General features: G+C 40.2%; 1 protein-coding gene across 1 annotated transcript; it reads right to left on the bottom strand.

Annotated features, from left to right (window-relative positions):
* Positions 1-5,609: 5,609 nt before the first annotated feature.
* Positions 5,610-24,445, bottom strand: LOC132156603 (uncharacterized). The gene is made up of 11 exons (XM_059565549.1): positions 24,242-24,445; positions 23,500-23,950; positions 23,064-23,151; positions 21,156-21,269; positions 20,857-20,957; positions 20,608-20,706; positions 7,059-7,188; positions 6,705-6,815; positions 6,463-6,615; positions 6,018-6,139; positions 5,610-5,895 (listed from the first exon to the last, which is right to left on the bottom strand). The coding sequence occupies exons 1-11, from the start codon at positions 24,354-24,356 to the stop codon at positions 5,745-5,747; spliced, it is 1,635 nt and encodes a 544-aa protein (XP_059421532.1). The 5' UTR covers positions 24,357-24,445; the 3' UTR covers positions 5,610-5,744.
* Between the last annotated feature and the right edge of the window lie 967 nt (positions 24,446-25,412).

The following is a 25,412-nucleotide window of genomic DNA, read 5'->3' as shown; positions in this document are numbered from 1 at the left end:
GACCGCCCTCTGCTGGACGGCGGACTAAGGCGGCGTTGCCATCCAAAGCCTGCCGCATGACGTCATCGCCAGTGTTGGGAAGGTTACTTTGGAAATGTAATAGGTTACAGATTACAAGTTACCCTGTTTAAAATGTAATAGTAGTGTAACTTTTTCAATTACTTTATTAAAGTAATGTAACTAATTACTTTTGAGTACTTTTTGATTACTTTTCTAAATTTGTGAAAATTAAAGAATAATGAATAAAAGCATATACATCAACTCAAATACAGTTATCTAATAAGCATGTGTCGTATTCTGTGTAATAAACTCCTGAAACATTGGTGTTTTTTTTAAACTGCTGTCTCTTTGTATATGATATGATGATAGTTTTCTCAAAATAAGTAAAATGCACATGAAGTGACACAGAGCAGTTCTAGAAATTATGTTTATGTGCTCGTGTACTCCTATATTGAGACGGCAGGGGTTGAAAACACTGCGAGCTTCAGTAGGCCTATGTGTAGTAAATTAAACCATGTCTTTGCCATTAATTTACCGGAGGGGCGGACTGGGAAAAAAATTCAGACTGAAAAATTCAAACTCATACAAACAAATTCACGGACAAAACTATTTTTTGTATGGACCTGACATAAAAAAGGTTTAAATCTTTAATTTGGGGACATGCAAAATAATTATAAGTTCTCTCCTGAACTGTACCTTCACTTCCATTTTTCTCTTCAGTCTCTTTATTTTGCCCTGTTATCCATCTCTCTCATGACTTTAATACTCAAGATTGAACAAAACTATACTTTACAATACAATACTCTACAATACTACAATATCTTTATAGAAAAATCCTAATACTGTACACGAGTCATGTTTTCCCTTACAAAAATTAACCATGCTTTTATTAGCCTATATACAATAACCTTTTTTTTTTGTTTTGTTTTTTGCAAATGGATTTGTATTTATTTTTAAATAACTCAATTTGTAAAATCATTTTAAATTTTTGGTTACCACAGTTAAACAATAATAACTATTTTCTCTGGATTTATAGAAATATATTAAAACGTTAATTTCCGTAAGGGTTGTGTTGGGATCTTCCGTCAACGTCCGAAGAGGCCGGCAGGAGTTAGCGGCGCGTCAAGGAATGCAGCGCGCTCAGACTCCTTGATGTCAGAAAGCGTCAGCCACAAATGCCTCTCAGCCACCGTAGCGGAAGCCATAACCCGTCCCATGGCCTGTGCAGCGGACTTAGTAGCGCGGAGGGAGAGATCCGAAGCACTCCTCAGATCCGCGAGACAGATCGGCACCGCACCGCGGGAGCCGCGGCAGAGGATTGCGGTGAAGCCAGAAGCCCCGAAAGCATCCTAGCACTGCTGGGAAAGCGCCGGTGTTCGAGTTCCGCTGTGGCCGAGTTCTCACCCAAGCGCGCCGCTGTTGCAGTTCCAAGAGTTGTGACTGCCTCAGTGTGCACGAGTGCCCGCTTGCCTGCACACAAAAGCCGTTATCACGGCTACCCAGATGTTTCACAAAAAGAGTGTTTTTTCTGGTGTTCCGGCCACGGCCGATGGTGCTATAAATGTTGTGACGATGCCCACTCCTCAGTGCCCATCTCCACATGTAAGCACAGCCCTGCACACAGGGCCTGCGCCCATAATGTCGACTCAAGTCGGTCGCGCACACTGCATAGTAAACGTGCCCACCCCTCAGTGCCCACAATTACTATGTCACACACGTCATGTGATTTCTGTAAAAACGAAACCCGTGCACGCTTGTCAGGCCATGGCCAATGGTGCTATAAATGCAGTGACGATGCCCACTACCCAGTGCCCATCTCCACATGTAAGCACAGCCCTGCACACAGGGCTAGCGCACATAAGATCGACAAAGATCTTCGCGGGGCTTCTGTAAAAACGAGGCCCATGCACGTACATTCTGCACAGGCAGACAGCGAGTTGAAAGTGGTAAAAGTGCACACATGCAGCCCACGGTTACTCGCAGATATATCGAGTCCCACGGGACCCGCTCAGCCTCCCCCAGTCGGTTGAGCGCCGGTGTTCTGTCGATTTGTGCTGCCTTGTCGAAAAATGCTACCTCCCATTAAAACCAATGGTAGCATAATTCGATAGCGAAAAGTGTTACCTATCAGATTTTGCTTCATGCATGATATTAATAAGGTGTGAGGCTTTATTAACATGTACACCTACCCCAACCCTAAACCTACCCTTACAGTATGATAAATACAGTGTTGGTAGCATAATCTGATAGGTAGCATTATTTGTCAGAACACCGGAACGGGGTCGAGGAAGAGCGATCTGCCCGCTGTGATCAGCGCGCTCCCCGTCTCAGATGCGCAGCACACTCGAGCGCCGCCGTTGCCCAGTCAACAGAGCGCGTTCCGCATCCAGCCCTTAGCCATTCATGCAGATGCATGGTCAGCGCTTCCAGGGGTTTCGGATTGGGTGCTAGGCATTATAAAGAGAGGCTACTCGCTACAGTTTTCTCGACGCCCACCACGCTTTTCAGCACGCGTCGAAACTACGGTCAAAACAGAAGTAGCACACATACTTCGGGCCGAAATATCAAAACTGTTGAGCAAAGGGGCTGTAGAGCCTGTGTCTCAAGCTCAAAGCGAGGGGGGGCTGTACAGCAGATACTTTCTGGTGCCCAAGAGAGACGGGGGTCTCAGGCCCATACTGGATCTAAGACAGCTGTACTGCTGTGCGTACGATTCACTCTGGTTCGCTTCGGCGATGAAATAAATCAGGTGAGTCAGCCTTTTCGAGCTCATTTTATAGGTTGGGCCACACCTGTTTCGGCGGGAAGTGGCAAGAAGGGCGCAAAGCGCCCTTATTTGTCTGATGTTGCATCAGCCTGCGCTCGATAGGCTGTGCAGTTGCCGCAGAACAAGCCAATGAGCGAACGAGCCGTCTCGCCTATGGCTGTGTACTGCTGCAAATGCGCTTTACAAAAGTACAAAATTAAGGATAATTTTTTGCTTCAGTATTTCGTGAAAAGAGACTTTTCCCGTAGCGTCTTAGCTAAGACGCAGTACTCGTTCGCTCTTCTAGAGAGAACCGAGGTTACGTTTAGTAACCGAGTACGTTTTCAATACTGATTTCATCTTCCCTTTTTTGTATGTTTTATCTTTCTGCTGTGTACTCATTTTAGGCATTTATGTCATTTGTAATGTAGTCTGACTTTTTTATATTTAGTTTAGTATGTTTTTGTTTACTGTTGTTATAAAACTAGTTAAAGAAAAAAAACAATATTGAGAACAGTTACTACTGGCAGCTGAAGATATAAAGTGACATCTGATTTAAATGCATTTTATTTAAGAAGATATATAAAGTTCCAGTAAACAGGTTCGCTTTATATATTCTGATTATTTCAAGTTCAAATGTGAATATAAAAAGGCTACAGGAATTCATGGTTGGACACATTTTTTACAACCCGAATTCCGGAAAAGTTGGGACGTTTTTTAAATTTTAATAAAATGAAAACTAAAGGAATTTCAAATCACATGAGCCAATATTTTATTCACAATAGAACATAGATAACGTAGCAAATGTTTAAACTGAGAAATTTTACACTTTTATCCACTTAATTAGCTCATTTAAAATTTAATGCCTGCTACAGGTCTCAAAAAAGTTGGCACGGGGGCAACAAATGGCTAAAAAAGCAAGCAGTTTTGAAAAGATTCAGCTGGGAGAACATCTAGTGATTAATTAAGTTAATTGATATCAGGTCTGTAACATGATTAGCTATAAAAGCTTTGTCTTAGAGAAGCAGAGTCTCTCAGAAGTAAAGATGGGCAGAGGCTCTCCAATCTGTGAAAGACTGCGTAAAAAAATTGTGGAAAACTTTAAAAACAATGTTCCTCAACGTCAAATTGCAAAGGCTTTGCAAATCTCATCATCTACAGTGCATAACATCATCAAAAGATTCAGAGAAACTGGAGAAATCTCTGTGCATAAGGGACAAGGCCGGAGACCTTTATTGGATGCCCGTGGTCTTCGGGCTCTCAGACGACACTGCATCACTCATCGGCATGATTGTGTCAATGACATTACTAAATGGGCCCAGGAATACTTTCAGAAACCACTGTCGGTAAACACAATCCGCCGTGCCATCAGCAGATGCCAACTAAAGCTCTATCATGCAAAAAGGAAGCCATATGTGAACATGGTCCAGAAGCGCCGTCGTGTCCTGTGGGCCAAAGCTCATTTAAAATGGACTATTTCAAAGTGGAATAGTGTTTTATGGTCAGACGAGTCCAAATTTGACATTCTTGTTGGAAATCACGGACGCCGTGTCCTCCGGGCTAAAGAGGAGGGAGACCTTCCAGCATGTTATCAGCGTTCAGTTCAAAAGCCAGCATCTCTGATGGTATGGGGGTGCATAAGTGCATACGGTATGGGCAGCTTGCATGTTTTGGAAGGCTCTGTGAATGCTGAAAGGTATATAAAGGTTTTAGAGCAACATATGCTTCCCTCCAAACAACGTCTATTTCAGGGAAGGCCTTGTTTATTTCAGCAGGACAATGCAAAACCACATACTGCAGCTATAACAACAGCATGGCTTCGTCGTAGAAGAGTCCGGGTGCTAACCTGGCCTGCCTGCAGTCCAGATCTTTCACCTATAGAGAACATTTGGCGCATCATTAAACGAAAAATACGTCAAAGACGACCACGATTACGGACAGAGAAACAAAGAAAAGAACATTTAATGCCAAATGGCTGACGGGTCATGAATGGCTTGTGTTTGATTACAAGAATGTCGTAATGCTTTGTCAGGATTGCTGCATGTAAGTTATGCAAAAGAAAAAACAAAACAAGCAATTTCGTGGTGGGAACTAATAATTTTAAATTTGAGTCAGTGTATATTTTGTTGTATGAAATGTACTTTATATGTGTTTTTCATGCCAAAAATGTTAATAAAATGATCAAATGCATTCAGTGGCACTCATAATTTATTATTTTTACCGAAAAAAAATGGCTAGTGGAAATTCTGATTGGCTGGTAACTTTAGAAATTTACCAGCCACATTGGCTGGTGATCAAAAAAGTATACTATTTCCCAACTATTTTGATACCTGTAGCAGAAATCAAAATTGAAATGAGCTCATTTTGTGCATAAAATTGTAAACTTTCTCAGTTTAAACATTTGCTATGTTATCTATGTTCTATTGTGAATAAAATATTGGCTCTTGTGATTTGAAAGTCTTTTAGTTTTCATTTTATTAAAATTTAAAAAACGTTCCAACTTTTCCGGAATTCGGTTTGTAAATATTCTATTTCAGATTCAGACAGACTGGAAAAAAAGCTTTGATGCCTGAATTCAGTGTAAACAGGAGAGAAAGAGAAGATTTAGGACATTGTAAAAGAATATACATTAGATTTGAATACTACAAGGCAGAAATAGCACAATGTTTGGAGAACATTCTTCATCTCTCGTATACTTTTACCAACTGTATAACATAAAAGAGGATTAAACAAATAAAACTAAAACATTTTTATCTATTTATTAAACAAAATGACCATAGAGCAAATATATTTGCTTTAAAATATAAGCTAACCTTCGTTTTCAGCATCAGTAGTTCTGGAAAAATGTGAATCAGTCCTGCAAGTTTGCTTGGAAACATTTTGGCCCATTTCACATTAAGTCAATCATCTTGATAGGCCTGCATTTATTTCTGTTTGGTTCAGAGGCAGTAAACCACTGTGCTTCTGCAGTTCCCATTATTAAAGGCAGTCTTTGTATTTAATGTGAAAAAAGTCCCTTCATAGGACAACAGTTGACATGTGTATCATTTTGATACAGGCCAAGTTCCCGGCTCACATCCAGCACTTCCCTCACCTGTCGCTCCGATAAATCCCCCTTCCAGCGCAGCAGACCAGGTACATACTGCTCACTGCAAAACATTGAGAAGAAGAATTCACTGCACTGATGAAAACAACATAACGCATTCTGCTTGCATACTCACACACAATGAACACAGCTACTTTTAAGTAATAATTGTTGTTCTAGGTTTACCTCTCCTGCGGGAAATCTCTGAACAAAAAACAACAGGTAATCTTCAGTGCTTCAACATCACTGTAAAGCAAAACTTCACTGAGTCTCTGAAGCAGATGGTTCTGCTGGTCAGCAATGACATTCTGGAGGCAAAAATCACTTTAGTCAATCCATGAGCATTTTATTTGTGTAATGAATGAAAAAACACACTGTTGTCTAATGTCCAAAGTCAAGGACTAAAATGACTTGCCATAAACACCACACTCATAGAGAGAGACAAGAGATTTAAGAGTAGCTGTGGACCAATATGAGCCTTAAACTATTAGATACCACACAACCGATTGTACTGTACATGGAACAATTATGCTGAATATTTTTTTTATCATTATTTCCAAGGGTCAGTTGCATCAGGAAATCAGCCCTTAAAAACAAGAGTTAGTTGGTAAAAAAAAAAAATTTATTTCACCAGTTCAGAGAAAGTGTCTTGAAAATATTGAACATCCTCTTTTATCTTTTCCTCAGCATTTCCCCAACACTGCTCCAGGTTTCTGAACTTTGTCTTCATCAGGCATTTCAGGTACACTTTGGAAACACTGTCATAAGCTATTTTCACAATGACCTGTCAGGAATAAAACGATTTTTAGAGAGACCGAGGGTGAACGAGCTTGAATCTTTTTGCTTGGTTTTAAGGTCATACACTGTGCGTACCGTTTTGATCTCTGAGGCCGACTCAGGCAGAGATGAAAACTGCTTTTTAATTGCCTCCATTAGGATATCAATATGCCTATTCCTTTTCTTGAAATATCTTTCTAAATAGGCCTACAAATGAACAAATAAAGGGGAACAGTACTGTTAGTTTGATATAAAATGTGTTAAGAAAGGTTTCAGTATCCTTTATCAGTGACCCAGAGAGATAGTCTGATATAAAAGGATGAATTAATTTTATCGATCTCACAATTCTGTGTACTCAAATGCTTTATTTATCTTTTCTCCTGAACAGATAATCATAGACACAGATGTAAAAATAATTAATAATAAAATAAAAAAATATTCAAAACATACCAGTGCTAAGCAGTTCATGATCTTCTGTACAATGGATGAAGCTTTATCTTCCAGTGTCTGTAGTATGCATATAGTGCTTGAGTCATGGTCACTGTTGTTAACATCTGGACTGATTTGTGTAGCATAGCATCTATAGTTAAAATAAATAAATTAAATGGTTTTATGATTAAACTGCAGAAAAGGGTCAGTTAAGGTTAACTTGTGAAAAGTCAATATAGGGAACAGCTGCTTAAAAGTGCAAAAAAAAAAATCAAAAACTCAACAAATGTATTTTACTTAGCACATTTTTTACAATAATATACTCACAAGATATAATCACTAGTTATAACAGTGATGTAGAAAAGCTGTTTTAATTTACTTAAAGTTTCTGTCTTATGGTTGACGCAATATTTTAGTCAAATATGGGAAGTCAAGTATTAGCCACTTTATCTTAAAGGTGTGTGTCATTAAAATCTAACTTTTCCCATGTTTAAGTCCTATGATCGGGTGTTCTGTGCATCTACCAACCCAGGAAAGGTTCTAAACAATGACAAAAGTGAAGTTTGATGATAAAGAGGAGTGAAATGATGGAAGATCCACAGTTATTCAAACAGCAAATAAATTATAGAGAGAAAGTGAGCTACTGTTTGGATGCTCTTGCTAACTGCTCCACGCTTTACTCCCTGTTTATGTACTTTTCTCAGATTTTTCTAAGATGTTAACTGCAGCAGATCAGCACAGTGCTCAAACAACACATTTCTAGCATTAAAAACTAAAAACTTTTCTGGAATGGAATAATACTACGAAAAGGTAGACTCTCTGCCACCTACTTCCAGCAGTTTACATTCAAAAGACGGGAAAACACAGCTGCCTACATTCAAACAGAAAATGCTTCTTCTGGAATATACTTGCTGCATGAACTGCCACAGATTTCTACAAAGGATTGCTGCTCTTGAAACAAAGTTACTTGCTGGACTTCCAAAAACAGGTGGAACACACAAAAGAGCATCATCACAGACCCTCATAGCATACAGCTGGTGAATCCTGTGAATCTTAACAGTTTATACCAAGTGTAGAAGAACCAGCCAAAGCTGACCGAAATGCAAATCGATGGCACAAACAGGAAGAGAGACCCAAAGGCACTCAATACATCAGATTGCCTCATATTGCTGCCGTAGCATCCTCTACCCCATATACGGCTATGACAATGCTTGCAAACACTGGTATTCTTCCAAACCCTATACATCTTGAGAATTGATTTGAAGCTTGTCATCAAACCCAAAATGTGATTGAACATTGATTGTACACGCCGGCATCTAACATTGCTACTAACAGGCAAGGTTAAATAAATGGTGGCATTCAGCTCGGAGAGTAGGAGAGTACAGAACTCTGATAGTGGGCGACTCCATTATAGGAAACATCAGTAGCAGGACTACAACTACATGCTGCTTTTCCTAAAAAACAAGGAGCTTCTAATGAAGCACAAGACTGCAAATCAAATCATCATCAATGTGGAGAAGAATGATAATCGGAAAGAGCAGTCAGAACTCCTTAAGAAGGATTTCAGTCAGATTTCCTAAGAAGACTTAAAGTTCAGTTGTCAAGCTGTCAAGCTAAACTCTTTCTACGGCTTCTTTGAAAACAATATAAGCAGTGTGACTCTGCCGATCAGCGCAGACTCGCAGATAAATTTGCTCCTCCATCCCGGATGCTTTAGACACTTATCAGTTTGCCTATCACTCCGATAGATCCACTGAAGATGCCATGTCTCACATCCTGCACTCTTCTCTCACACACATGGACAGCAATAATCGGAACTGTGTAAGGCTGCTTTTTATCGACTATAGCTCAGCTTTCAATACTATAGTCACCAGCAATCTAGCTTCTAAACTCATAGACCTTAGAGCTTAGATTCTCTGCCCGAGCCCGAGCCCGGCCCTTGATAAAGCACGTCACGTGTCATGCGCAGCGTCTCGTCCACTCGCAGTCTCGCACGCGTGATGCATCACACCTGCTGTGCGTGCTGTACTATTCAGTAGAATAAGTGCAATATGGAGCTTGAAGAAGCAAAGAAAAAAATTAAAACAGGAGAATTAACTTTGAGCAAGTCTGGAGGAAAATCGGAGGTATGGAAACATTTTAAACTAGTCGTGGGGAGTGACAACATATGTGTTGGCTTTGTCTCGTGCATTAAATGCGGCACGCATATATATATATATAACTGCGCAGCTCCCCCGTAGCCTAAATAATCTAGCACAGCAGCACCTGCGGTAAAAATAAAAAATAAAAATCTGGCGCCGCCCCTGGTTATGACGGCCCACATATTACAAATGGTCGGGTTTAAATCGGGCTCGGGCTCATAATTACAGTGAACGTGTCGGGCCGGGCCGGGCTCGGACACAACGTGGGTCGGGCTTGATTTGTTGGGCCCGATCTAAGCTCTAATAGACCTTGGTCGAAACTATTCACTCAGCAACTGGATTCAAGACTTTCTTACCAGCAGACCTCACGTAGTGAAAGTAGGTCAGTTCTGTGTTCATCTTCAGTTCTCTCTTCACAGCAGTTCAGTCAGTGAGTGTACTGTTTGAGTACATGAATTACTCCGGGATATTGGTTTGTTTGAACTCAGAGGGAGTGTCAGCCATATTGAAAAAAAATGTAACAGCTTAAGTCATTTGTGGATTAATGCTTATTGGAGACATGAACCATTTCAAACGATTCAGTTCGATTTGGTGAACTGGTTCAAGAAGATCCAGTTACATTGAGTGATTCGTTCACAAACCAGATATCACTAAACTGCAGTGTTTTGAACTTGCTCACAACAGACCCGGAAGAGAAGACAATGCTGAATAAAGTCATAGTTTTGGCGATTTTTGGATTTTTGAACTTGATGCTTCAAAATATTCTAACTGACCCTCTGATGTCACATGGACTACTTTGAAGATGTTTTTATTACCTTTCTTGACATGTACAGTATACCGTACATACGTTTTCAATGGAGGGACAGAAAGCTCTCGGACAATCTAAAATATCTTAAACTGTGTTCCGAAGATGAACGGAGGTCTTACGGGTTTGGAACAACATGAGGGTGAGTTATTAACAGTGTTTGGATTAACAGCGTTTAAAAGAACGGCGTTAGGTAACGACGTTATTTTTTCAGTAACGGGGTAATCTAACTAATTACTTTTCCCATCGTTACAACGCCGTTAACGTTACTGAACGTTAAATGCGGCGCGTTACTATGCATTGATTTAATATGCAATCCGAACGCACCCCTGGCTCACACAGCGAGTGAGCAGGTGGGTTAATAACGAAATAAGTGATTATGATTGGCTATGGCAGAGTCATGCGTTTCATGGTAGCCAATCAGAGCCAGTGTTTTTACACACACACGCCAGCGGCGACAAACACACACAGTCACACACACGCAACAGCTACACAGAGATTCGCAGCAGCAGGAGAAATGGCGAGTCAGGAGCAATCCGATGAAAAGTTGGCATTTTCAAGGTGGAGATATAAGCACTACTTCAAATTCATTGTAGTCAACGGCAAGAACGTGCATGTAATGTGTGACACACGCATCTACAAAGCTAGTGGCCAAAAACCCTTTTCTTACAAAGAGTGCAGGATAAAACTCTTGCTGTCTGTTGACGTGCAAAAAATCTCAAAAGTTATGTACGAACACCTGTCTGTTCTACTTATTTCAACTGACTTGTGAAAACTGCTTAAAAACAAAAAAAAATTCTTTGACATATAGCAACTTTTTTTTTTTACAGTAACGCAAATAGTTACTTTCCCTGGTAACGAGTTACTTTTATTATAGAGTAATTCAGTTACTAACTAAGTTACTTTTTGGAACAAGTAGTGAGTAACTATAACTAATTACTTTTTTAAAGTAACGTTCCCAACACTGGTTATTAATGACCAGAGGTGGGTAGAGTACCCAAAAACTGTACTCAAGTAAAAGTAAAAGTACTTCTAGAAATATTTACTCAAGTAAAAGTAAAAGTACTAGTCTTGAATAGTTACTTGAGTAAGAGTAAAAGAGTATCGGATAAAAAATCTACTCAAGTAGTTAGTTACTAGTTACTTTGGGTCATATATACTGAGCCTATTTTTATTTAGATATATAGATAAAATGTATGTAATGTATGTGTGTCTGTATAAATGTATATATTTCATCAGCCTTTACTCCAATTTATGTAATTTATTATAAAACCCTGTCAGTTTACTTAAGTAACAGATATAGGTGTCATGCCATAACATATTTTTAATACGACTGACTTTATATTAAATGTGAATTTAACATTGAAAGTTAATGTGATATAAATATTGCTACTAATCTTTCATTGTTCAGAAAGAGAGCAAATAACATTTACATTATTAAAGATAATTTTCACTGACAGTCTAGATTTCAATCACTCTCAGAAACTCCCATTAATATCACTGAAACTGTTAACACTGTGAAATCAATATCTTAATTAAAGATTCGTACACACATCTGCGCTTTGTTGTTTCTGACAAGAGAATTCGCCAGAAAGAGGTATTCAGTCAGTGAGCGAGTGAAGGAAGCACCGGCATCTTAGCAATGACTCATCTGAACGCCTCTGATTGGCCAATGCTTTAATAAGCTCAAAAGAATCATGTGTGATTGGTTATAATGCGCAGTGCTGTAAAAACGCATCTATCTGGCAGCGCCAGCAAGCAAACACAGATCTGAATTTAGCAGCTGATGATGACTCGCTGAACGTACTCGCACCCAGTGTTGCCAGATTGGGCGGCTTCCCGCCCAATTGGGCGGTTTTGAATTGGATTCTGCGGGTAAAAATTGTCTTGGGCGGGTGGACAAAATTTGGGCTGGTTTGGGGTCAGCTTGGCGGTTTTCAAAAATATAAATTGTATAGGCTAATTGGCTAACAAACAAGCTCAAGTGTGCATATACTGCATCCGAACAGTCATCACGTTGTTATAAACTGCAGTGCAGAGGTGCTGATGCTGATGTGGACGTCGCGGCCGTACTTTTAGCCAATCACTAGTGATCTACAGACACACGTGATGATTCATGAGCAATAACAGATCTAATTTTAAATGTATGAACTGTTTGAGTGATCATGATGCCTGAATATTTGTTACATGGTAAAGAGTGGAAGAGTGTTTTAATACTCAAAACGTGAATTACACCTGTTGAGGGAAAGATGACACCAAGACTCTAATATTACTGCAACTCCTAAAATAGAGGACAGTTAAATTACTTAATTTATAACATAATCTATTTATATCTAATCTATATCTAAACGATCTTGTCTTTTATCTTTTAAACAGTACAGATTGGTATATCTTCTTAGTTTTGACTGTGCAAATGTAATGTTCTACAATATGAACTTCACAAAAGAATAAAGCCCCTATTAGGACGGTATTGTTTCTCATGTGGACCGCTGTGAAAATAAATTTACATACCACCTCAGTGATAAACTCATGGATTCGGATGACGATTATTATTGTTGTTGTTAATTTTCATACAGTATTTATCAATGAATGACAACACAGTTTTGACTGTTATATGTGTGCATAAACAAGTGTGAAATACCTAATTACGTTGCTTTTTCCTATCACTTATACTGGACACTTATGCATTTAAATTCTGACTGTTGACATTGAAAATGATGCATGTTTTTTCGAGGGTATCGGTAAATCAATTGTAAATCAATAAAATGTTTTGACGGTGACTGCTTGCATAACCTATTTTAATCATATTCGGTAATTGTCTTTAATGTATTTGCCACCATTTGATCCATGGGAAATTTATCTAACGTTAAAGTTAGATAAGTTGGTTAAAATGAGAGTTAAAATTAGAGTTAAAATGGCTCTTAACACCTTTGGACTGACATGTTGTATCACATTATTTTGTTAGTTAAAGTTTTGGGCGTTTTTTTGTTGGAGTGGGCGGGTTTTTGTGAGCTTTTGGGCTGGAAATCGTCCATCCAATCTGGCAACACTGCTCGCACCAGTGTGATTGTATTAAAATTAATAAAATCTTAATCGGCTATTTTTTGTCTTTTGGAAGCTGCATTCAACTTGACTCCCCTCTGTTATAAGCCACACACGTACAACAAACTAATGTCACAGTGTTATCGTGTACTGTAATCGAATGTAGCCCAAGTTATTACCTGTTAAACAGTAGACAGCACACGCGGTGTTCATCTAATAAGGATCTCCATCGCTAGCAAATAATAGCCTTTGCAGATTTGCTTTCAATTCAGTGCAGTTCCAGCCACGTTTTCAACACTGCTGATGTTCTTAAACGTTACAACTCCGAGTGAACCGCTTCAGACGCTCAGCACGTGCGGCAGGGAACTGAACGACTCATTCAAAGTGAATCATGAACCAATTCACTCGTTTGCCAATTGGTTTGATCAAGCCTTTGAACAGAATTGACTCAAAAGAATGAATCATTCGCGAATGGGCATCGCTCATTGCCCAGAGAAAAGTAGACCGCGCGTTTGGAATAAACTGAAGCATTTATAACATTTATTGCATTAAGATAAAGTAACGAGAGGAGCGTCGCCCACAGTAACGAAGTAAAAGTACAGATTTTTCCCCAAAAATTTACTCAAGAGTATAAAGTACCCATCTTTAAATATACTCCGAAAAGTATTAGTTACCCCAAAAAATTACTCAAGTAAATGTAACGAAATAAATGTAACTCGTTACTACCCACCTCTGTTAATTACATAATTTTAATTTTTCGGGGAACTAACCCTTTAACGTGGCATGAACAGACTAGACTGACCGACAGCAGGTTACAACATTAATACACGAAAAGGAACAAGGCAACGACATGGCTACTTATAGTGAACAATGAGGGTCACATGACAAAGACAATCAAAAGAGCTAAACTGTTAATCACATGACAAGACAAAAAACCAATCAAAACATGACACATTGAACAAGAGGAACCGATAGCAAGAAGACAAGAGGGCAAGGGAAACATGATACAAACAACATAAATCGAACTACAAAATGAAAGACATGAAAACAAGAAACTTTTTCTTATTTTTTTACCCTGGTAAATACGTGCTGAAAGTGGCGCTTGGTTTTGAGTTTGCCTATCGCAGGACTGCCAGTTTCGATCTGCCAAATAGTGAGGCGTGGCCAAAGCCAGTGAAAGTACTTAATTAGCTGTTTTGAAAGCACTTGTCAGAAGAAACAGTCGAGCTGCAGAGAAGGACAGCAGCGTCTGAGTGTTTAGTCTCATTTTCTCATTAGACTACTGTGTGATTGTAATTGCTTGGAAAGTTTTTGGGTTTAAATTGTGTGTGTCTTACCCTGGTAAATATGTGCTGAAAGTGGCGCTTGGTTTTGCGTTTGGCTATCGTGGGACTACTAGTTTCGATCTGCTAAATAGTGAGGCATGGCCAGCTGACTTCAGTCACAGGTAATCAGGCAAATACAAAAGAGGTAGGTTTCACCGCTGCAGCGGTCCAGGCAGCCCTCGTGTGAAGACTGACTCTACCTGCATGACTCCACCGAGCAAGGACACTGACAGTGCACTTGAGTATTGCCCCCCCCCTTTCTTTACTTTTTGTATAACTTGTTCTCAAATATTTCTTACACTTGTAGTCACTCTGTGCTTTCAGATCTCTACTATCACTACTAAGACTCGAAGAGCACACTGCGTACATCGCAGGAAGGCCTGTCTGTCAAACCTACGGCCTGTACCTCTGACCTCTACTACTACGCTCTCTATTCCAGTTGGTCTCTGGAACTTCCAGTCTGCAGTTAACAAAGCAGACTTCATTTCTTCTATTGCTACTCATTCCGGTCTCAACCTCATGGCACTGACTGAGACATGGATCAAACCTAAAGATACTGCCACCCCTGCAGCCCTCTCCACTAATTTCACTTGTTCCCACACTCCTCGTACCACTGGGAGGGTTGAAGGTACAGGTCTCCTTATATCAAAAGAATGGAAATTTTATCTTCAGCCATCACCTACAGGTACTGGTTCATTTGAATCTCATGCCATTACTGTAACCCATCCTGTTAAAATCCACTTTGTGGTCATTTATCGTCCCCCAGGTCAATTGGGAAACTTCTTGGAGGAGTTGGATGTGCTGCTATCAAACTTTCCTGAAGATGGTACTCCTCTGGTACTGCTTGGTGACTTCAACATCCACCTAGATAAACCCCAGGCTGCTGACTTCAAAACTCTGCTCGCCTCATTTGATCTCAGGCTAGTGTCTACTACAGCGACTCACAAATCAGGCAACCAACTGGACCTCATCTACACGCGCTGTTGCTCTGTGGACAACTCTTCAGTTGCTCCACTGCACACCCCAGACCACTTCCTCATTACTGCTAACCTAGCACTTACTCCTGAAGCACCTCACACTCCAACGCAGGTCACCTTTCGACGGGACCTACGCTCACTCTCTCCATCTCGCCTATCTTCTGTGGTTTCATCCTCACTTCCTGCATTCTCTCAGTTTTCAGCTCTGGACACGAGCAGCGCTACGGACACTCTTTGCTCCACTTTAACATTTTGCTTGGACAACTTTTGCCCACTGTTGTCTAGACCAGCATGCACCGCCCCATCTGCCCCCTGGCTGTCCGAGGTTCTCCGTGAACATCGCTCTAAACTCAGGGCTGCAGAGAGGAAATGGCAGAAATCAAGAAACTCTACCGACCTCAGTGTGTATCAGTCTCTCCTCTCTTCCTTTTCTGCAAATGTCTTCACGGCTAAAACATCCTACTACCACAACAAAATTAACAGCTGTTGTGACGCTCAGACACTCTTCAAGACTTTCTCTTCTCTTCTTAATCCGCCGCCACCACCTCCTCGACTCTTACAGCGGATGACTTTGCAGTTTTCTTCACAAATAAGACAAGAACTATTAGTGACCAATTCTCCACACCGCAGACTGAGGACAACTTCACAATGACCGACGCACACTCTTTCTCCTCATTCTCCCCACTCGCAGAGATGGACGTCTCCAAACTTCTGTCCAATCATCCTACTACTTGTCCACTTGATCCGATCCCCACTCACCTCCTTCAAGCGATCTCTTCTTCAGTCATACCTTCGCTTACTCCCATTATCAACTCATCTCTTCACTCTGGAACATTTCCTTCAACATTCAAACAGGCTCGGTTAAGGCCACTGCTCAAGAAACCATCTCTAAATCCAGCGCTTCTTGAAAACTACAGACCGGTATCCCTTCTTCCATTCATTGCAAAGACACTTGAGCGAGCTGTGTATAACCAGCTTTCTATGTTCCTTGTACAGAACAACCTCCTGGACAGCAACCAATCTGGCTTCAAAAGTGGCCACTCAACTGAAACTGCTCTGCTCTCGGTTACTGAAGCCCTGTGACTAGCAAGAGCAGCTTCAAAATCCTCGGTACTCATCTTACTGGACCTGTCTGCTGCTTTTGACACTGTTAATCACCAGATTCTCCTGTCCACCCTCAGAAAGATGGGCATCTCTGGAACCGCACTCCTGTGGGTTAAGTCCTACCTCTCTGACAGATCCTTCAGTGTGTCTTGGAGGGCTGATGTTTCAAAGTCACACCATCAAGGTACTGATGCTTGCCTACAAGACGACCACTGGCACGGCACCAACATACCTAAACTCACTGGTTAAATCTTATGTGCCCTCCAGAAGTTTGCGCTCTGCAAGTGAACGGCGCCTTGTGGTGTCATCCCAAAGAAGTTCAAAATCACTCTCACGGACCTTTTCCTGGACTGTGCCCAGCTAAAGACATCTAAAGACTCATCTTTTTCGCCTGCACTTAACCAACTAATATTAGGACTTTTCCTTTTCTTGTCTTTTCATTTATTAAAAAAAAACTGGCTATGCATTCTATACTAGACTAACTGAGACTCATGGCACTTGTATACTGTTGTTGTTCTCTTATTGACCTGATGCTTCTATTGTTCTCATTTGTAAGGGTGTACTCACACTAGGCACGGTTGCCATGAACCGGGCCTGAGTACGATTGTACTCCCCACTCCCCCTCTGGCCTGCACTCACATAGGAGGGTTTCAGCATTCGTGCCGGAGCACGCTTACGTCATTATGGTGCGTGATGGTTTCGGGATAAACAGGAAGAGCGGCGCTCTCTGAACACAATGGAGTCAATCGCTCTGTTTTCTTTGTGGATAATTTTGTGTCGTTTGGTCCACAGCCCTCTCACAGCCTGTTGTTAAACAGATGTGTCGCCTTAGTGGCGCGAAAATTTTCACGTAATCGTGCTGCTCGTATGAGGAGGTTTGCAAGGTACCAGCTGAAGTGCAGCAAGGACTTTGCAGCTGCACTTTTGGAGCGTCGCAAAACCGTGACGCCACGCGTCCTGTTCCGTGCTCCAGCACGGTTAGCGCTCACACTGCATGCGAACCGCGCCCGAGTCCAACTGAACCGTGCTCTGGCCCACCTCTTCCAAGCGGGCCAGGGCCAGCTAATTGAGCCGCACCGGGCACGGTTCGGAGCACTCACACTAGTCAAACGAACCGCGCTTTGCTGGTAAAACGCACTCGGGCACGGTTCAAACTGGCTAGTGTGAGTACACCCTAAGTCGATTTCGATAAAAGTGTCTGCTAAATGATTAAATGAGTAAATGTAAATAATTAAATGAGTAAATGTAATGTAAAATGTATTTAAAGTTTTATGTAATTATTTTTTTAAATGGAAATAAAGGTGTATTCCATGCCTCAAGACTTTATTCATGTGGTTCCACAGCCTTTACTGATTTTTAGTTTTTTTACATTTAAACTTTGTGTAAGTTATTTGTTAATTAAAACACCACTCAAAAAAATTACATGAACGTATTTTAATAAGAGTATAGCGTCAAGTCAGTTAAACTCCTGGGGTATTGATCTGCTTTGGTGTTAATGGTGTTAGTCTCAAGAGCACCTGGCCTGGCACAGTGGAGCTCTATTGCCATTTGCCAAAAATGTCTTGATTCTGGACTCAAGTTCTAAAGCACTAATTTCATATATGTTATATGTGCAGGAGCAGTATTTCTTACATGCTCACAGCAGCATGTTGTGGATGTTTGCCAGTAGCAAGTTTTGTAACTTGCTCTGCCACAGCAGCGTAGCAGATATATTTGACCAACACCAAACACATTAATATGATCATGTACTGTACATTACCATGTCAATCCCTCCAAGAATTGTCATGACAGAAGTTCAGTACTCGCATGCCATGTGACAGCCTCTTTTGTGGGCATGCTTCAGATGCTTCGCTCATATGATTTCATCTAAGCACAATAGACATGATAATCAAAACCAAGCATGTTTTTGGCAAAGTATCTGAGGCAAGCTCCAAAGGCACAGCCCTATCTCCATCAGGAAAGGAGGTGGGGAGCAGCAGCTCAGCTGCTCAACTAACCTAGAATGTCTCGTGGTTAGATGTAGACCTTTTCATTTGCAGCGGGAATTCACTAACACAATTATAACTGCAGTCTATATACCACCGGATGCTAATGCCAAGCTTGCTTTGAACAAACTTTACGCAGCCATTAGTAAACAACAGACTGCTCATCTGGAGGCTGCTTTTATTGTCGTGGGTGATTTTAATCACTCCAAATTAAAGACGGTGCTCCCCAAATTCCATCAGCATGTTTACTGCCACACCAGAGGAGACAAAACTTTGGATCATGTTTACACAAACATTGATGGAGCTTACATCGTGACCCCACTCCCCCACCTCGGACAGTCTAATCACCTTTCTTTGTTTCTCACCCCTAAGTATTCCCCCCTCATCAACCGTGTGAAGCCATCAGTGAGGACCATCAAAGTGTGGCCAACTGGAGCAGACTCTTTATTTTACAGACATTTTCAACTTGTCCCTCACCCAAGCAACTGTGCCAACATGTTTTAAGTCCACATCCATTGTGCCAGTACCGAAACACTCCTCCCCGATGTGCTTAAATGACTACCTCCCCGTAGCACTCACAATCATTATGAAGTGCTTTGAGCAACTGGTCCTAGTACACCTCAAGATCTGCCTCCCACCCACACTGGACCCACACCAATTTGCCTATCATAGAAATAGGATCACAGAGGATGCAATATGCACAGTGCTGCACTCTGCACTCACAGACTTGGACAATAACAACACATATGTACGGATGTTGTTTGTTGACTTCAGCTCAGCATTTAACACTGTCATTCCCTCCAAGCTGACCACAAAACCTGGAGACCTGGACATTAACACCTCCCTCTGCAACTGCATTATGGACTTTCTGACCAACAGACTTTAGCATGTTCGGTCAGGTCACACCTGCTCCACCACCATCACACTCTACACCGGCGTACCACAGGGCCTTGTGCTGAGCCCATTCTTCTAGTCCCTCTACACCCACGACTGCAAGCCTCTGCATGGATCAAACTCCATCATTAAGTTTGCAGATGACACCACAGTGAATGGCCTCATCAGAGACAACGATGAAACTGCCATGAGACTGCCTACAGGGATGAGGTACAGCACCTGGCCACATGGTGCACTGACAATAACCTGCTCCTTAACCCCAGCAAGACAAAGGAGCTCATTGTGGACTTCAGGGAGAAAGAAAGGAAGCATGCATGACCTCATCCACATTAACAGGATGGTTGTTGAACATGTCTCCAGCTTCAAGTTCCTGGGAACCACCATCTCGGAAGACCGGTCCTGGACTACAAACACCTCCAGCCTGGTCAAGAAGGCTCACCAGTGCCTAAGGTTGTGGGTTCGAGTCTTGGGCCGGCAATACCACGACTGAGGTGCCTTTGAGCAAGGCACCGAACCCCCAACTGCTCCCCGGGTGCTGCAGCATAAATGGCTGCCCACTGCTCCGGGTGTATGTTCAATGCTGTGTGTGTGCACTTTGGATGGGTTAAATGCAGAGTACAAATTCTTACTATGGGTCACCATACTTGGCTGTATGTCATGTCACTTTCACTTTTCACACTTTCATCCAGAATACTGAGTAATCCATTTGCACACTGAATTAATTTCTATGCACTTTACCATCCATTGCACTTATACTATCCATTGCATGGTTTCTGCCTATAGTGTAAATGTCAAGTGTTCTTCTAGCTGAGAGGTGCCCACACTTGAAAAGGACCAGACTTCAGATTTCACTAAGAAAATATTTATTTTGACCAGTTGAACAGGTACCAATGTAACATGATCGGGAGTAACAGGTGAAAAAACGATAGCCCTTCATGATCAAAAGTCCCAGTTCCTCAGTGAATGCATTTGTGCCTCTGCCATCCTCCCTGTCCGTCGCACCCCAGACAACTGACTGGTGCGCATATTTTGAAACCACTGATTGAACTGGACGCGAGCTTCTAATTTCCCCAATTCAATTCACCTGGTCGAGCATGCACCAGAGCACGCATAATCGCATGCGGGCTGCCATACATGCATATTTTAAAATGTGTCATAATAGGTCTCATTTAATGTCCCCACAATTATACTGGCACTATATGATTAAATCAAACTATTCTTCATTTAGTGCAGATTTAACTATACACTGTTACAGTTTCTGAGACATATATTAATCGATCACTTAGTTAGTAAATACCTGAGTTGCATACAGGTGTTCATTATCCGAAACAGAAGCAGAGAGTTTTTCTCTGTAAACTTTAGTTTATTTAGACATTCATTCTCAGCATCCGCATACCTAAGAAAATATATTTATATTAGGAACAGGATTACAAACTTCACCGCTCCAACAATAAACTAAAAAGATCAAAACTGGAAACTCATTAAATGAGAATTGTTTAAACTTTAGGTAAAGGTGTAATATTAGATAATATGAGGAGAAACCTACTTCTGAACAAAACCATGCAGCTCCTCACTACAGAGTATTTGTATGGCATGCATCAAAGTCAGACCAACCTCTTGAGCATCTAAAATAGCATTATTTAGGACCTGTGAAAACAAAACATGAAACAGATTAGGAATTTATTATATCCCCTGTGATACCTTTTTAAAAGAGTATATAAAAATAAGCCTGGACTTTCTCTCCCTCTCTCTCTCTCTCTCTCTCTCTCTCACACACACACACACACACACACACAATCTCTCTGTCTCTCTCTCTCTCTCTCTCTCTCTCTCTCTTAGAGCTACCTGAATGACATCTAAGTGAACTCTGATGAAAGTTTCTTCATCCATTGAGTCCTCATTATGTCCATGTTCCTTATCATAGTACAGGATGTTCTGTAGATACGTGGAGATATCGTTCTGTGACAGATAAAATGGGGCAGAGATACATGTTTTACACCTTGTTTTGGGTCCTTTAGTACATTACTGCAGTATGAATCAGTGTAATGAGATTAAAAAAAGATTTTAAAAAAGAAAGATTACACTTCATTGACTGCAATATCTAGAGAAGCAACAGTAAATGGTAAAAATATTTTCATTACAGGGTAATGTTCATGGTTACTATTATAGGCCTTCTTGATGATACTTAACTCTTTCCCCACCAGTGTTTTTGAACAAAGTATTTTTGATGATTTCCACAAAAATGTCATGGCCCGCAGAACACTTTAATGTAGATAAGTTACATATTTTATATATATATATATATATATATATATATATATATATATATATATATATATATATATATATATATATATATATATATACACACAAACACACACACTCACCTAAAGGATTATTAGGAAAACCTGTTCAATTTCTCATTAATGCAATTATCTAATCAAACAATCACATGGCAGTTGCTTCAATGCATTTAGGGGTGTGGACCTGGTCAAGACAATCTCCTGAACTCCAAAATGAATGTCAGAAGGGGAAAGAAAGGTGATTTAAGCAATTTTGAGTGTGGCATGGTTGTTGGTGCCAGACGGGCCGGTCTGAGTATTTCACAATCTGCTCAGTTACTGGGATTTTCATGCACAACCATTTCTAGGGTTTACAAAGAATGGGGTGAAAAGGGAAAAACATCCAGTATACTGGATGAATATGTTTAAAAATGTTGCCTTGTCTGATGAGTCTAGATTTCTGTTGAGACAATCAGATGGTAGAGTCAGAATTTGGCGTAAACAGAATGAGAACATGGATCCATCATGCCTTGTTACCACTGTGCAGGCTGGTAGTGGTGGTGTAATGGTGTGGGGGATGTTTTCTTGGCGCACTTTAGGCCCCTTAGTGCCAATTGGGCATCGTTTAAATGCCACGGCCTACCTGAGCATTGTTTCTGACCATGTCCATCCCTTTATGACCACCATGTACCCATCCTCTGATGGCTACTTCCAGCAGGATAATGCACCATATCAAAAAGCACGAATCATTTCAAATTGTTTTCTTGAACATAACAATGAGTTCACTGTACTGAAATGGCCCCCACAGTCACCAGATCTCACCCCAATAGAGCATCTTTGGGATGTGGTGGAACGGGAGCTTTGTGCCCTGGATGTGCATCCCACAAATCTCCATCAACTACAAGATGCTATCCTATCAATATGGGCCAACATTTCTAAAGAATGCTTTCAGCACCTTGTTGAATCAATGCCACATAGAATTAAGGCAGTTCTGAAGGCGAAAGGGGGTCAAACACAGTATTAGTATGGTGTTCCTAATAATCCTTTAGGTAAGTGTCTCATGAATAATGGAAAATTCAGTGTTTGGCTGGGAAAGAGTTAATAACATTATATGAAATAACAGTTTGCGATATAAAGCAGCATAGCCGGCTACTTTAGTTCAGCTAAAATAACTGAAAGCGAATGTCATCGTGAAGGGGCTTCACGATGCCAGAATAACTTTTTTGTCTAAATGGTTCCATAAACAACCTTTATTTCACAAAAGGTTATTTGCGGCAAAAGGAGGTTCTTCAAATTATAAATAGGTAAGAAAAAGATGTTTTTTAAAGAGCCTTTGACTGAATGGTTCTTTATGGAACCAAAAATGGTTCTTCTAAAGCATCGCTGTGAGGAACCTTTTAAGCACCTTTATTTTTAAGAGTGTACAGCCTGCTCTTACATTAAAAATAAAGTGGATACTGTGAATTTTTACCTTAAGTACTTGCAGTAGTTTTTGGTTTGCTTTCGCAAACACTCCCGTCAACAGCAGAGGATCGTACAATGTCAGTTTTGGGTCTGGACTGAAACAGAATGAACACAGCACATATACTGTATAGCCACACTATTGTTCAAGAGGCTTGTAAGATTTTTAATGTTTATGAAAAAAGTCTCCATGCTCACCAAGGCTGCACTTGTTTGACCAAAAATAAAACAGTTATGCCTATATTGTAAAACTTAGTCCAGTCTTCAATGTCACGTGATCCTTCAGTAATTCTTCAAATATGATTTGTTAAAGAAATATTTATTATAGTTGTCATAGTTAAAAAAAGACATGATCCCAAACTTTTTACCAGTAATGTTAATTTCAAATATAAATTGTGTGTTGTATGTATACAAAATTACATTTACAACAAAGTTGCAGTGCATACCTGAAGTACAAACATTTTCCCCACAGTAGAAGGCAGAAGATCTCTTTTACAGACAGATCTCTGTTTAGCAGCAGGTCCAGGTTGGTGAAGATGTGACGGCTGTAGCAGTCCTTCAGATGATCTAGCAGCCCAGCATCTTTCAGTGCAGGGGTTAATCTAAGCACCTCATCATATATCATGCTCTGTGTTCTCTTTTGAAAGTCTTTTATTTGCTCTAATTGAGATGTTTGTGGTCCCTCTGCTGGCAGCTTGGGAAAGTGATTTTCCACAAACTGATCTATTTCTTCAAGGTACTTATGGCGCAATTCTTGAGAAAAGTTTTTCGGCATTGCTGCTGGGTTTAATTCATCATTCAGAATTGTTCTGACAATATGAAGCCCTGTCTCCCCACTCACTTCAACACATGAACAGGATGGCATCGCAGAGTCGACTGTGCTTTCCTGTTCTGCTGCTGAAAGCATGTGCATGAATTTTGTTTTCTTAATTTTCAACTCAAATGTGAAACTTTTTTTTTTTTTTTTGATTATAAGATTTAAATTTGAAGTGCAAAAAAATTTGTTATTTTACTCACTTATTGAAACATAATGGAAACTCTTTACTCTAAGGTTTCTTTTGATGTTAATGTTATCAAAGATTTATAAATATTGTACAAATGTATTGTTCATTGATAGTTCATGTTAGGTGATGCATTAACTAACATTAACATTTACAAATGAGACCTTACTGTAAAGTATTGTCTTACCATCCGTGGTCTCTGTGTCATCCGTTGGCATGCCTTTCACTAGACGATACTGCTCATCTTTATTCCTGACTGTTTTTTTCTTCCTCCAAAACTTTACGTTTTTAAAGTTAAGCATTTTTGTAAGTGTAAAGATACTGTAAAGAGCTTTTAGATTCTGCAATCTGTTTGATTTAGATCTCTGAAAAAGTCACCTGCTGTACAGGTGCACTATTGTAAATGTTCAAATTCAACCATGAAGCTACAGTAATATGCACAGGATATGTCTGTGGTCCATTTGAAGTATCGGAAACAGTTACAGCAAGTTTAAGCAGTGTCTCAAATTATACATTTTACATGCACAGTGCTTTGAAAATGTATTTGCTGTATCCTTTTTTTTTGTACGTCATACTACAGAGTTTTAGATTTTCAAGCAAAATACACCATAAAATAAAGGCAACATGAGTAAATACATAGTTTTTATTTTATTGATGCAATAAAACAATTAAAAGAATAGAAGTTATCTAAACCTATCATCCATGATGAGAAAACTTATTGCCACCTATAGCAGCAATTTCTGCAATCAAATGCTTCAAATAATAATGTCTTTCACAGCCGTGTGGTAGTGGAATTTTGCCACACTTTTCTATGCAGGACTAGTTCAGCCACACGGAAAGGTTTGAGCATGTACCTACAAGTCAAAGGTTCAGAGTCAGGACTTTGACAAGGCCATGCCAAAACTTTAATTTAATTGTATTTTATTTATTATTATTTTATTATTATTATTATTATTATTGGAGCAGAGTTGGGGAGCTTACTCGTGTGGTTTGGATCATTGTCTTGGTGCAATATCCAGTTGCTTCATCTTACTGATAGGATGTGTTAGTATTGTGTAACGTAAAACAGATCAGCTTTCTTTTCATATTTAATTCATGGCTATTGTATTGCATAAAATGCAGGATTGACAATGTGGCTTAATACAGCATGAAATGTCCACATTTCCATGCATAGTTCACCCAAAAAATTCACATTCTGTCATTTACTCACCCATGTAGAGTATCAAACCTCTTTTAAACAGGGTGCTGGGGTCCACTGGGGGCTCAGCAAACTTCCAGGGTGGTTAAATCTTAAAATGATTAAGATTTTGTAATATTATCAAAATAGTGATTAAAATGCTAAAATAATAATACATTAC

The sequence above is a fragment of the Carassius carassius genome, chromosome 14 (genome assembly GCF_963082965.1).
Source record: "Carassius carassius chromosome 14, fCarCar2.1, whole genome shotgun sequence".
NCBI classification, from domain to species: Eukaryota; Metazoa; Chordata; class Actinopteri; order Cypriniformes; family Cyprinidae; genus Carassius; species Carassius carassius.
The sequence above is the reverse complement of the archived record's forward strand: the minus strand, read 5'-3'. Positions and strand labels throughout refer to the sequence as shown.